We start from the raw sequence: 14312 nt of genomic DNA, 5'->3' as shown, positions 1-14312 counted from the left end.
TGCATTAACATCTTGGATGTGAGATGAGGTCATTAAACATGTACGTGCAAGAGAAAAAAAACTTCTGGAAATTTCTGTCTTCTTCTTAGTGCCTGACACCATAAAAATACCTGTTTTTTTAAATTGTATATGAAACATTTGACTCTTATTTGTGTATTGTGTAAACTACCTCTAAGGTCATTTTACTAGAATAAAGAGCTGAGTAATAAAATAGAGCTTTATTCTGTAATTGTTGCTTGAATGGTGCAGCATTTAGGAACTGTCTTTGAGCACTAGTTGTCTAGAACAGTAGATTTGTTCCCATGTGTGTTTTTCCCTGGTTAGGTCCCAAATCTGCACATGGCTTTGTTCCTGTATTTTGTTTAATACACAAACTGGTCACAGCACTTAAGTTATACTCAAATTAATTTTTTATTTGGCCTCCTGTTTTATTGGTATACTTCATTGCAGGTGAAAGATTAAATTGTGAATCCTATGTAATTTATTTGTTGTGATAATTTAATCTTAATTTGCTTAAATATCTTGTGTACACAGTGAGGAACTAGGAGAATTCATGGAGATGAAAGGTGCAAACAGCCCTGGGATCCTTGTGCTGACCACGGGCCTCAGCAAACCTTTTATGCGTCTGGATAAATACCCCACGTTACTCAAAGAACTTGAAAGGCACATGGAGGTATATCTTATCAGCATTTATGTTCCAGCTTAATGATGATTTGACAACAATTATTTTAAAGGTACATGTCAAACATGATGGGACCCAAAATTGCATTTGCTTGCTCTTCAGTCAGCCTTCTAAACTACAGGCTGCAGTGGTTTATGTAAAAGTCAGTGCAGTAGAACTTCCTGTAGAAGATAAACATTTAAAGTAAAACTATCCAGAAAAGGTAATCATCATTCCTAGGATAGTCTTACCAGGGTCCTCAGTTGACTTGACATTGAATGTGTCCCCTGCACACTACTTGAGGCCACTTTATCTTGCAGAGGGAGTGCTGCTTTTCACCTCAGTATGCCGAACACATTGGCAAATAGTCCCTCTGACTTCTAGTGAGCACTGTCCAAAAGTGATCTTTACAGGACAAGAAGGTCCTTGAGGACCTACTCTTTTCACCTTTTCATTTTATAGGTTGTATGTTTGGAGTGGGAAAAAAAGAGAGAAATAGAAAGTGTGGGGATCTTGTCACATAGATTGGTTTGCCAGCCAGTGACAGCAGAACATGCTAGATAGTCTATAGGAAATCACCTTTGTGACAAAGCTAACCTGCTAAACAAAACTCTGTTAACACTTTCCCCTTGAGATTTCAAAATCTCTTATCCACCAGGTCTTGTAAAACTTCTTTGGCTCTATTTTAAGTATAGCTAGCATTGTGCTAAGTAACTGAAGTGTTACTACAAGCCAGACCCACCAGTGTTTGATATAAGAAGGCCACGAAGAGACTAGATCAGTCTACAACTTCAATTTTGCAGAATTGTTTATTTGGTTTTAAGCCTCTACTGGTTTTCAAAATTAATTTTGCTAGAACTGAACCTTTGATATATGTTTTCTCCATTTTTTTTTAGGATTATCATCCGGATCGTCCCGATATTCAAAAATCCATGACTGCCTTCAAAAATCTTTCTGTAAGAGTGATTAAAGAATGGATTATATATTTTAAGTAGGATGCTTTCTAATTACGTCTTCCTTTATTGCTTAAAAGAGTGAAACTTTTTCATAAATGTGTAATAAGTTTTTTAAAGGCTGGAAATCAATGCTGTATGTAGTCAGAGCTAAGGATGGTAATTTGCTGGGGAGCTGTAGTAAGTAGACTATTGGTATCAGAGTTGTGCAAAGTGTTCTGCACCTCTTTGTCTGCCCTCTCTGTCTGTCCTGAAGAAGGGCTTCTTTACAATAAATGAGTACATGTTCTGATTTTTTTTCTACGTGCCTTCCTTCTCAGGAAATGGCTATGAATGTGAGAGAGTTAGAAGAGAAAAGTGCTAGTGAAGTTCAGAAGATGCCAAACTTCTAGTAATAATTGGAACAGGAAGAACAGATAAGCTACTATCTTTACAAAAAAAATGAAAAACTATGCCTCAACTGCAACAAGCAATGATTAATGCTGTCTCAGTTATAAGAAACTTAATGTGTTGTGCTTCCTTTTAGGAATGTATGCTGATGATAACCGGAAAATCTTTATTTTTTAAATTAGAAATTTAGTGTTATCAGTGTTTAGAAGAGGTTTGTGAATTACATCCTGTTGAGTGCTATAAAAGCAAGAGAAAACAACTGAGAAAATTTCTCAACAGAATTTTCTGTTGAGAAAAATTCAAATAACATGAGCAGGTTGGTGTTAATTAAAGTAGGAACACAAAGTTATAAACACTCAGGTTTGCACAGGTGGCATGTCTCTTCTTACTGAAAGATTCTTTGTTGTATAGATGTGTATTTCCGACAGCTGTGTTACTCTTTGCTACTGAGCAAGTCCATTTTTGGTTAGTCATACCAAAATTTGAAGTATAAAGGAAGGAGAAAATAAAGTAACAGAGCTATTACTGAATTTGGAATGGTAATTGAAATCAGTGTGTTGAAACGCTGTAATATTTAATTTAGTAAAACTAGTTTATAAAAAATATTGATAGCAGACAACTAAATGAAAATGCTGTCTTCTGTGCATTGCAAGCACAGCAGCAGTAAATACAACTGTGGTGGTATTTCTACCCTTAACCCATTCCAAACTGGTAGAGTTTATAGAGATTGTTTTCCCTGTGTTTGTTAGGCACAATGTCAAGAAGTACGGAAACGGAAAGAGCTTGAACTGCAAATCCTGACAGAAGCTATTCGTTGTTGGGAGGGAGAGGACATCAAAACACTTGGCAATGTGATTTACATGTCCCAAGTCATGATCCAGTGTGCTGGGAGTGAGGTAATGTCCTTCTCATCTTTACTCTCACTCTTCCAATTTTGAATGAAATTCATTATAATCATTACACAGCAGAAATAAAGAGAGCGATTCAGAGATGGTCATCTAAGCTAAAATCTTTGTGTTGATTTAAGGCATTTTTTTACAAAACCTGAAATAAAATTCCTTGAAGATGGATGGTCTCTTCTGTAAAATTTACTGAAAAGTGACTAAATACAGCAGTAATAAATATTGTAAGATTTTTGAAGGGCTTTTTTCAGAGGGCATAATTGAACAAGATTTACCATGTGTTGTTATGTTACAGGTTCATTGTGCATAGAGTGTGTTTTAAACAGCAAAAGGTTTAAAGTTTTATGTTGTGAGGTGTCTGACACAAACTTTTTTGGCTGTTATGGGCACGTTGCTCAAGTAGTAAATCTTGAAATACAAGCTTGAGAACCAAATGCTCCTTGAGAAATAGAATAAGGAGATACATTAGAAGGTTAAAAGTGACAAAGTCTGGTGATTTTTTTTTCCTAACCAAAGCAGCAAATAAAATGTAAAGAAAAACTTGTCCTACCAGAACCAATGTTAAAATTCTTAAAAGCAAGTGCTAACAGAAAAATAATGTTATACAGGTTACTGACATGTTTTTATTGCTTGTTGTTCTCCTGAAAAATCAATGAGACTTTGAATCTGATGAGGGCTTTTGAATTGCAACCTCATTCAGTCCATTTCCTCCCTTAGAACAAAGAAGTCCATAAATATGAAGAAAAAGTAAAGTGTTTATGCAACTGAATATTTAGAAGTTAGTCACTTGATATTTTTCTCTCAGATATTTTGTTAGGTGTTAAAGTAAACAAATAAGACTCAGTAGAGCTGATAGTGCATCTTTTGCAGTCATGTCTCTTTTTTAAGCCAGCAAAACAAATCACCATCCCCCACTGTCATCATGGGTAAAATGTCAAATGTAATTGACTTCTAGAAGTTTCTGTTTAGCATCACAGCTTTTTGGCAAGATACAGGACAGCTTCATTTGTGCAACAGCAACTGGGTTTGGTTTTGCCTTTCTAAAAATGATACAGATATTTGCAAATGTTTACTTAAAAACATTAAAACCTGCTAAGGACTTGTAATTTTGTGAAGATGCTTGAAATTAGGATGGTGGCTTTGTCAGTTGATATACTTATGTTGTCATTACAATATGACACTTTAATGCTTCTCCCTTTTGTTGTCTATAGCAGTAGATTCAGAGTAAACTTATTCCTCTTTCCATAAAAATACCCTAAAACAAAACCACAGTGGATAACTTTGTACATGAAACCAGAAAATTAAAACCAGAACAAAGTAATGAGTGCTTTTGTTGTGACTATACTAATTATTCCTTTGCTTTTTCTGCCTCTGGGCATAATCCACTGTTTAAAAATCTGATCTCTAATTTGAGAGACCACAGTCTTGATATGACTGTAACAGTATCCATCTAAATTATAGGAAGAAATAGATCCAGTATGTAATTTTGGTTTTACTGAAATTGGCCACACAGTTGTTATCATATTAAGCAAGGTCAGTATTTCACCCAGAATGTAAAATTCCTGTTTTAAAATACAAGGCTGTAATCTGCTGGAAAAAGATAGGCATGTGTTAGTAGCACTTTTCAAATGGAAAATAAGTAATTCTGTCTACTTATTTACTTTTTTTTTTCCTTTTTCTTTTCTTTTTTTAAATACAATGGAGAAATAGTTTTGCACTGAGCAAATATTTGTGGAGTAATCACCCAGTTATAATGCTGAGAGCTTTTAGTAATAGAAAAATGGGAGAGGGGACTTGTGATGGTGTATTTACTTTTTCATTTTCTTTTTTTTAACAAGGAAAAGAATGAAAGGTATCTTCTTCTCTTCCCTAACATTTTGCTAATGTTGTCTGCCAGCCCAAGAATGAGTGGCTTTATCTATCAGGTAAAGTAATACATTTACATGTGTAAAAATGTGTTGGGAGTTGTGTTCTTTCCAGATGATATTTCATAAGAAACTTGGAAGGATTATTAATCTTTTGCATTTATAAAGATGGAAGGTAATATCTGCAATAAGAAGTGATCATCTGTCTTATGAAAAACCCTAGAAGCCCAGGGTTTGATTTTCTTTGTAGCTGTGTCTATCACCAAGGAGACATTGTTCTTTTTACTTTGTTAGTAGCAACTGATGAGAGGAAGTATTGGGAGCTTTTTAGATCTGTTGGGAAACCAGTGTTGCTGCATGGGTTTGTTAGTGCTCTTTGCTGCTTGAGACTCAACAAAATTGCACAGCCCCCTTATCCTTCCATTAGTGTGAATGGGGCTGTTGCCATCAGTTTGTTTGGATGCATCCACATTTGTGTGTTATCTTGGAATTGGTGGCACGCTTTCAAAATTCATCTTCTAGTTTTTTCTGTTTAATGAGCACTGAGTCACAGAGTAGGAGTTGCTTTGGGGCTCACAGACTAGATTCCATCTGGATGAAGTTGAAGTCATGCTCCAAATGTACACTTGAGATGCTCTAACTATGGGAAAATACCAAGTACATGGACTGACCTTCAGTCCCTGGCCCCAGCCTCAGGCTCCCCAGGGTAACAGCACCTGAAATGCTACAAGGTGGCCCTAGGGACCTTAGCACCAGGTGTTTCACTTCACAAATTCTCTGCTCACAGCTGGCAGACAGAGTCTTTGAGCTGTCTCCCAAGTCTCCTAGCTGAGCACTTGTGGCTGTTGTCCCACAGGCCTGTTCCAGAGGTGGAACAAGTGCTGAGGTGCGGGAGTGCCATTTGTCTGGGCTCTAGGCTGTGTTTCACAAAAACACTTGCATCTTGGGTATATAGTTGCAAAGACTCCTGAGAGAGGCAAATGTACAAACCCTGACTTCCCAAGTCTTGTAAATGTTCAAATAATGCCATGTGGGTTTGGGGCATCATAGTTAAATGCCAAAACACAGGAAAAAACTACAACCAAGTTCTAAAAGGAGACAGAGATTTCACCTACTAGAAATGCTTTTGTAAAACAGACACTTGAACAGTTAATTCCTTTCTCCTGAGCAGTGATTTGCCTGCTTCAAAGGAATGCTAAAGGTTGGTCATTGGGTGTTCCTACATGATCAGCCACAGTCAGTCACAGAATGTTACTACTTTTTTTTTTTTAATTAAGAGCAATTAAATTCCAACATTTGTGTTTGGGTTCGTACCCTACCTGCCACACTTGTAGATGGATTTGTCTGAAATGCTGCTGCATTAGGTGGTTCAAGTGGCCAGTCCAGTTTGTTAAGTTTGTGGCACTGCTAATTATCCAATGTTGATGGAAAAAGATGGTAGAAAAGGCAGGTTAGGTCTGTGTTCCAAGTGGTACAGACAGAATTTCTGGTGAGGATAGAGTCTTCTGTACTAATTACAAAGCAGCTGACTGGAAATTTACTATGTTAACAAGCAACATGAAATTAAAGAGTCCATCAAGCTTTATTTTTCCTCTATCACTTGCATTTCTTCTTTTTCCTGCTTACTTTATCCCCTAGATGTACAGCATTGTTGAATAAATAAATAAATAAGCCATTTTCTGTGGTATGTCTTTAGCTTCTACTCAGAATGGCCACAGCCCTTTCTTGGTGTTCACTACCCAACCATCTCTTGAAAGCAAAGCTCTTTATTTCCTCACAACCTTATGTGTGATAGTCCCAGCACTGAGAATGTCTCAGATTTTAATGACTACATGTTCACAGCAAGGTGAAATTATTTCATCACTGTTTGTGTCTGAGAGAGTTGATTAGAGCCCATGTCTAGAGAGCATAATGGGGGCCTCCTGGACATTTTTTCTGAGGTTCACATCTCAGAACTGGAATGGATATGGGCAGAAGATGATGCAGTTCTCCCAGTCTTTCTCAAGGAAATTATACCACTGGAGGCATCATCCTACGTAACACCTTCCCTGCATTTCTGAATAGCCCAGTTGTTGTCAGGCTTCAAGATTTTCTGCTTGATAGTGCTGATATCTACCACAGGAGCTAAGGGGAAGAACTTTTAGCAGTGCTAAGCTGAAGTCACAAGGAGCAAGGACCATACTTCTTCGGAGGGCTGCACAATTGTTTGTTAAAAGAAGGGAAATACAAATGATTCACAAGTTCACTTCAGTTTTCTGTTTTGATGACTTTGTACTTGTTCTTCCCCTGTGGTTCAGGTGATCTCTGTCACCACTGCACCCCTATGTTGCCTCCCCACCTGTGTCAGCAGTTCTTGCACATCTTCTTGTTGTGGTTTTATGCTGTGCTATTCATGAACCAGCAAACGGGAAAAAAGGCAAAAGAGCAAATTTTAGCTGCATTTAATCATGTACATGGCCACCATGTTTCCTTCATGGGGGGAAGCTGCCACAAGAGAACTCCTCCTTTCTCTTTGGTGTCTTGGGCCTGAGCATGCTCTGTGCCTACAGAATACCAAGTGATTTTTTGTTTTCAAGCTTCTAAGAAATCTTTGTCCATTCTGCTGTCTTTAGAAAAGAGGAAAACATAAAGTTGGTTTTTATTCTTTCTGCTGTGTTGGAGCCAAAATTCCACAGTACATAGTATTTGTGCTTTTGCCAGTATTTGCTGAATAGTGTTTCTGTGCAGGAGAATACAGGATGTCTTAAAGAACTTTTCTTGAAGTTTCATTTTCAGTAAAGCCTTTCATCCCAAAACCACTCAATTTTATTTATTCATTTCTAAAAGGTCAAAAAGTTATCCTAAACTGACTTCTTTTTTCCCTGCTCAAAATGGGATCTCCTGAAAAATTAGTATGTTCTTCTGAAGAAAACTTACAAATTTGAAGATGTTCACTGCTTTTTTTTCCCCTCCAACTATTTCAACGAGGGGATTTAATAGTGGCTTTATTAGAGAAATAAATCTTCAGTAAATAATTGATGCATTTATTTAGTGAAATACTCCTTTATAAATGTACTTGTTCTACAGACCTTATTCTGGGAGCTAATAAGACAGTTTGCAAACAAATGTGCCTAAAGAAGAGTCAGTGTTGCCTCTCACTGTTGTCATGTAATATGATCCTGAAGGTCTCAGTTTCAAGAACCCGAGACTGAGGAATGATCACTGTTGTGTTTGTATGGATTTTGTAGCCTGAGTAGGTATCAGCTAGACTTACTGACATCACAGATGTCATTTGCAGAAGTTGGACATATGAAAAACTCCCATTGTGAGGTGTTTGTATGGATTTTTGAATGTTTTTAAACCCAGTGGGGTGTATGTCAATTTACTGGGAGTATCTTTTTTCAGAGCTTAAAGTTAGTATTTTCTTTAATTGGTAATGCTTTTATGTATTTTGTATTTAATGTTGATGTTATGTTTTTCTTTTTAAGGGAAAACTGCCTATGACAGGAATGACTATTACAAAGCTAGAAGACAGTGAAAACCATAAAAATGCATTTGAAATATCAGGTATTGCCCATTAGTGTTTTTATTTGCTAGTTATTCCAGCATGTACTGTTTCAAACATCATATGCTCACTCTGAACAGAGGAAAACACTTTTTATTGTGAGGGTGACCAAGCACTGGCACAGGGTGCCTGGGGAGATGGCTGTCCTTGGAGGTACTGGAAAGTTCCCTGGCCACGATCTCAGGCAAACAGCTCCAGGTGCTGTGCTTGAGCAGTGGGGACCTACAGAGGTCCCTTACAGCCTCAGCCATCTGTGGTTCTTCAGGCTTTGTAACACAGCTACCCAGAGCATCACCTGAAGGCTGCTTTTTACTGCTTCTCTTAAGCAGTTAAGGAGCTCTTTGCATGGGAATCATCCTGGAATTTCTGTATCTTAATGAACGAAGGCAGTAGCCTTGGAGAAGATTTTTTGTGATGAAGCAGTTCCAAGTATACTATTTACTGAAAGAATAAGAATTCAAGAGGCTCTGGAAGAGCTTTGAGCAAGATTTTTCTTCTAGAAATTTTCCACCTCTTTCTGAGAAAACAAGATGCTTCTTTAGCATCTCTGATGTTAATGATTGTTGCCATTGTGCTTATAGGTAATTTCTGTTTAGTCATTCATTTCATCATGTATGTCCTGAGACAATTTAAAGGACAGTGCAAGGTCCCCATTGTGGAGTTTTGTATCTTCATTAATTTCCTGGATCACTTCTACATCCAAGCAGGTTGCATTTAAAGAAACTAATTTTGACTGTCTCAGGTATGATATCAATGCCATGACTTGCAGGGGAAAAAATTGTTTATATTGAGAAAAAATTACTTTTTTGTGATAATAGCTATGAAGCTGACCTCAAGGGGAATGCAATGGGTTAAATGGTGTCAAGTGCAGAAGTGAAAGTTATCTTTGGTTGTCATTATATTCCCAAGTGACTTTTGCCTTAGCTTTAATTTTATGCCTTCTTCTGAGAGAAGATTGGTGAACTTTTATTTTATAACTTTCCCTGTGTTGTAGTGTACAGACTCAAGAATGACATTTTAGGCTATGTGCTGGCTTTGCTGGGGAGGATGGAGAAGCATAAGGCTAGTAAATGAGCCTGTGTCCTACTCTTGTCATTTAAGGTTGTGCTAAATTACTAGAGTTAGGGGAAAAAAGTAGAACTCCTGTGCTCGGCTAAGAATAAATACATGGAGGCGATGTGTGTTACAACCTGGAAAAGTGGGATGCTCTTGTACTGAAAATATGGTTCAAATTTTTGCTTAGTATTGAGAGGACATTATGTTTTAAGAAATATGTATCTTTTTAATCATGTCAGATTGACTAAACTGTTATTTTTTCATTTCCTGTGTCTCTCTGGTGTCTATTACCTAGGAAATATGATTGAAAGGATATTAGTGTCTTGTAACAACCAACAAGATTTGCATGAATGGGTGGATCACCTGCAGAAGCAAACCAAAGTCACAACTGTTGGGAATCCCACCATTAAACCTCACTCTGTGCCATCTCACACGGTAAGAAATTAATGAGTAGAAATAGGTTATAATTAGATTGTCTGGCAAATATAACACCATGGAAAGCCTTTTTTTCTTTTAGCCATTAGTAACAAGAACTGAATTTTGTCACTGTATTTAATAGGTAAAAAGATAATTCTGTTTTTAATTGTGTGAACAAAGAATAAAATGCTTAAAACTCAGTGTAACAGTTAACTGGGGTGAAAGAAAGTTCGTTATCATTACTTTTTCTGTTTTGACCAAGTGCCTACATCACCATCTTTTAAGTATACTTAGAACAGTAGGTTGTAATTGGTGATGTACTTGACAGGCTGTGGAGAAACAGTAATTTCTTTTGGGCTCTGCATTTGAATTGTTGGATATGAATGGTTCTAAATTTAGCTCCACCCTTAGTGGTGAGAGAAGTGGGAGCAGGGCTGCTTGTAGCTGTTCTATCTTTAGTTTGTGCTCTGTCTATGGTAGACAATAAAAAAAAATTAAGCTTCTTTTTTCCAAAAAATGATTTAGTGTAAATTTTTCTGAAGGCCAGCTGTAATAAACAAGAATTCTATAGTAAGTGGGATTATTTCACCAGTCCTTGATGACACCATGTCTCCATTATGATAATATTCCTCCTTTCCTTTCCCATCGTGTTTGACAGCTTCCTTCCCACCCAGTGACTCCCTCCAGCAAGCATTCAGACAGCAAGCCAATACCACTGACTCCTGCCTACCACACTCTCCCTCATCCCTCCCATCATGGGACCCCACACACCACAATCAACTGGGGGCCCCTGGAACCTCCCAAAACGCCCAAGCCCTGGAGCCTGAGCTGCCTGCGGCCGGCCCCTCCGCTGCGCCCTTCAGCTGCTCTCTGCTACAAAGAGGTGAGTGAGGGCCAGCAGCCAGGAACAGCACAGTGTGGCAGGCCTGCAGTGGGAAGTTTTAATTTTTTGTAGTGGCTGTGTGTATGTGACTTTGTAAATCTCGTAAACAAAAGGAAATAAGTGAGAGTTGATCTGCAGTGCACGATTTGTATTGAAACTTTGCTGCTGTAAGAGAATCTTCTGTTTGGCTGTACTATATGCATATTGTGTAATTTAACTTGAAATCCTTCTATGCTTTCATGTGTAAGCCACTAAATTCTCCAATGTATTAAAATTTCAATAATCCTTATACTGTTTAGCCTATAATAACATCCAAAACCTGTCTTGATCAACTTTGGTAGGTCCTGCTCAGTCACCTTTTTACTTTCTTGTTCTGTGTTTCCACAGAACGTGTATTGTATCCTTAAGGTAAAGGGTAGATCAGCATCTTCCTTTTGTTCATGAAACTTAGTATTATTTCTGTAAATTACCATGACCACATTTTGAGCAGAAATGCTGCTGGGTTTCCTGTTTGTTTGTGGTTTTGTTTGTTTGTTGTGTTGGTTTTGTTTTTTTTTTTCCTGTAGACCTCTGTAAAAATAGACCTAGACTTTTACAAATTTGGGCTTTGAAGAGTGTGCTATCTGCCAAGCTTCCTTGTTAGGTCCCTCTTTTACTTGCTTCCCAGTAGACAAGTGAAATGGGTTGTCTCTTCAGCTGTTCAGGAAATATTCCTGCCTCTTCTCTTCACTCTAGCTCCCAAACAGGCTGAATGCCTTTGCAGCAGGTTTTATGTATATTTCTGTTAATAGAACAGATAAAATACTTGGCTTAGTGTATAGTTGGAGGAAGGGTAGAGAGGAAATCAACCAATTCAAGTGAATTGAACATGGCAAAAAATATTACTAAACTGAATTTTGGTGCTGTTGAAAAGGTTTTAGTTAGTAATTCCTGCATGCATCTTAGAAGTTAAATTTTTGAAATACTGTCTAGAAGTTCTATTTTTTATTTTTCCTGTACAGGATCTCAGTAAAAGCCCTAAAACCATGAAAAAGCTGCTTCCCAAACGCAAGCCAGAGAGGAAGCCATCGGATGAAGAGTTTGCACTGAGAAAAAGTAAGAGAGACTTGAGCAAATATCTGCATAACACAAAGACTGGAATTAACATCAGTTTAATTTCTGTAAGAGTTAGGTGTACAGTGTGAGCAAGTCATCTGGTTTCCTCTCTCGTGTAAGGGGAGAGGGGTGGGTATGTCCAGGGATGGTTTGTTACAGTCACCTTCTGCTGTGATGGCATCTGTAGGGCTTTACTGATTGCTGCAGTGGGTGTCTGCTTGTGAAGTGCCTATTTCTGTTTGTTACAGAAGGAAGGGAGGTTCACTAGAGAGCCAGGTGAAGTTCAGTGAGCTAAACCTGTCTTTTAGTACTGTAAGCAACAAGGTGAAGATACTGAACCACTCTTGCAGAATACTTTGTAGCTGTGTTCTTTAGTTGGTCTTGGTAGGAGCTTCTGCTGTCCTGGGTGTTGGAAAGCTGGTTATTGGTGCTGATTTGAAGACAAATTGCTTCCACAATCACTACTCCTAGGATCCAATAGTCTTCTCTTGTCTCCTGTGAATAGTATCTGTAACTAAATAAATTAGGGCTATTTAGGCTGCCTGAAGTCTGGAGAAAAATGCTGATCTGAGAGAGACTTAGTAATGTACAGAAAGAGAGAGGTCAAAAACTGGATGTTGGGATAATTTAAAGTGGAGGGAGCATTAATGTTATCAAGCAAGCACAGTATTCACTTGTCAGTGTTGCTGTAATTCTTTCATAGAAATGTGTGTAGATGAATAATCAGATTACTTGTATCAATAAAAGGGTGTTTTATTGGAGACATTTTTGCTGTAGCCTTTGCTTCTCTGAGTCTTTCTTTTTCTCATGGACTTTTATTTAAGAGCCTGTGCCATGAGTGTTCAGTGCAGAAGAGTGTTATTGTGGCAGTTGTCTCTCACAGGCTTATATAGAGCTGTCGAGAAAGAGCTTTTCCTCAGGGTGCTCTTGGTTTGTCTGAGGTGTTAGTCCTTCTGAATGTTCTGTGAATGTCATGTGGCAAAGGTTAAGGTAATGAGTAGAATGATTCTCTGTTCATGGATGAGCAAGTGGATGTTGTAGTTCAGGATGTTTTATCCTTACAGCAAGGTGTCTGTTTAGGAAAAATGAAAGTACTGTATTACAGTATCATTTCAGATGCTGGAGAATGGAGATTCAGTAGTTGTAATGATGATGAAGAAGCTGTCAACTTGCAGGTTTAGCAATTGTTAAAGAACACAGTGGGAGGAGTTTAGGATTTTTACTTGGGAGAAAGAAGGAGTCTGTAGCTTGCAAATGCACTGTTCTACTCCTGATTTGATAACTTTTATTGAAAGGTGTTTTTTGGTGTGTTTCTTACATATTCTTGGTATTCATCTTTCCTAATCAGTAATTAGAAGCTTCTGTTAGTGTTTCTTGAACTTTCTCAACTTTTTTTTTGTGGAGCTATAAAAGTTTCCTTTTTCTGTCAAACTTAAAGCATTGGTAAAGAGGTCTGGGTTTTGTTACTTCTCTTGTCAGGAATCCAGAGGATTTATGGGCTATGTTTTGAGAACTGCTGTGTCAAATTAGCATTTCAACAGACAAAAGAACTGAGATGTTTCAACTGACTGCCCTCAAAATGCTATTTCAGAAGTGTAGTATTTGCCCTGCTACTGTAATTATATGGTGCTGCATTGTAACTACAAAATCCAATTATTTTTCCTGCCTTGAAAGAGGAATAACTCATACTTTAGAGTTCTTGCATCTCTTAAGCTGTAGGAAAATTATATTGGGTCAAGATAATTTCTGCAATAGCCAGCTTGTCCCAACAAATGTTTGGAAAGTTGGCTTTGTTCTGGTGATAATAAATCACAAAACTCAACAGGATGCATTGGCTGGCAGAGAATACAACTGCATTTGGATGTTGAAGGCTCCTCAGATTCATGAAGCACGAAATCTTCAAACCTAGTTATTTCACAGGGGAAAAGAGGAAAAATGCTTTTAAAACAACAAATTGACTTTTATTGCACATAGACTTCTGCTTTAAACTAAAGTAATAATGGTAGAGGTTCACTCTATTGTCAGTGAACAATTTGACACTATTTTTACTGAGTCACCCAATGAGATTCACTGTGGAGCTTTACCTTTTGGAAAATGTTGCCATGTTAAGCTTGAATAGTTAATTTTGTTCAGTAGTGCTATTTCTGTTGAAGTCTGAATAGTTTAGAGTTGTCACTTTTATATATGTACATGATAGCAGCATGTTCCCTTCTCCATGCTGCACTGAAGTTATGCTGTTAATTCTGAGTTCTGTTAGGGGGGTAAATATGATTTTATATATATATATGTACACAAACACACACACATATATATATATATAAACACACACAAATGCAAAAAGTTTTCAAGATGTTTTATGTGAATTAGTATTCTGTTCCTTGATCATTTGATTAAAATAATGGAATAGTATGGATATTGAATTGTGTGTTTATATAAAAACTTCAATATACAGGGGTTTTTCAGTAAAATGACTGGATTAGAATGAGAGTCCTCACACTTCAAAACACATTCTGTACAATATCAGATGCTCAGAAAATTTCTTGAAT

At 37.4% G+C, this 14312-nt stretch overlaps 1 protein-coding gene across 5 annotated transcripts in view; it reads left to right on the top strand.

Moving 5' to 3' along the window:
* ARHGEF7 (Rho guanine nucleotide exchange factor 7) overlaps window positions 1–14312 on the top strand; it is a 116951-nt gene that overhangs the window by 82290 nt on the left and 20349 nt on the right. For all 5 annotated transcript variants that reach the window (XM_054272277.1, XM_054272276.1, XM_054272275.1 and 2 more), the window contains 8 exons: window positions 535–673; window positions 1558–1617; window positions 2754–2900; window positions 4745–4831; window positions 8239–8317; window positions 9667–9806; window positions 10447–10671; window positions 11673–11766. In XM_054272277.1, the coding sequence (XP_054128252.1) occupies window positions 535–673; window positions 1558–1617; window positions 2754–2900; window positions 4745–4831; window positions 8239–8317; window positions 9667–9806; window positions 10447–10671; window positions 11673–11766 (971 nt within the window). The remainder of the gene's footprint in view (window positions 1–534; window positions 674–1557; window positions 1618–2753; window positions 2901–4744; window positions 4832–8238; window positions 8318–9666; window positions 9807–10446; window positions 10672–11672; window positions 11767–14312) is intronic.

Source organism: Melozone crissalis, unplaced genomic scaffold (assembly GCF_028551555.1).
Source record: "Melozone crissalis strain CALT ecotype California unplaced genomic scaffold, PUWL_Pcris_2 ptg000013l_1, whole genome shotgun sequence".
NCBI lineage: Eukaryota > Metazoa > Chordata > Aves > Passeriformes > Passerellidae > Melozone > Melozone crissalis.
The sequence above is the reverse complement of the archived record's forward strand: the minus strand, read 5'-3'. Positions and strand labels throughout refer to the sequence as shown.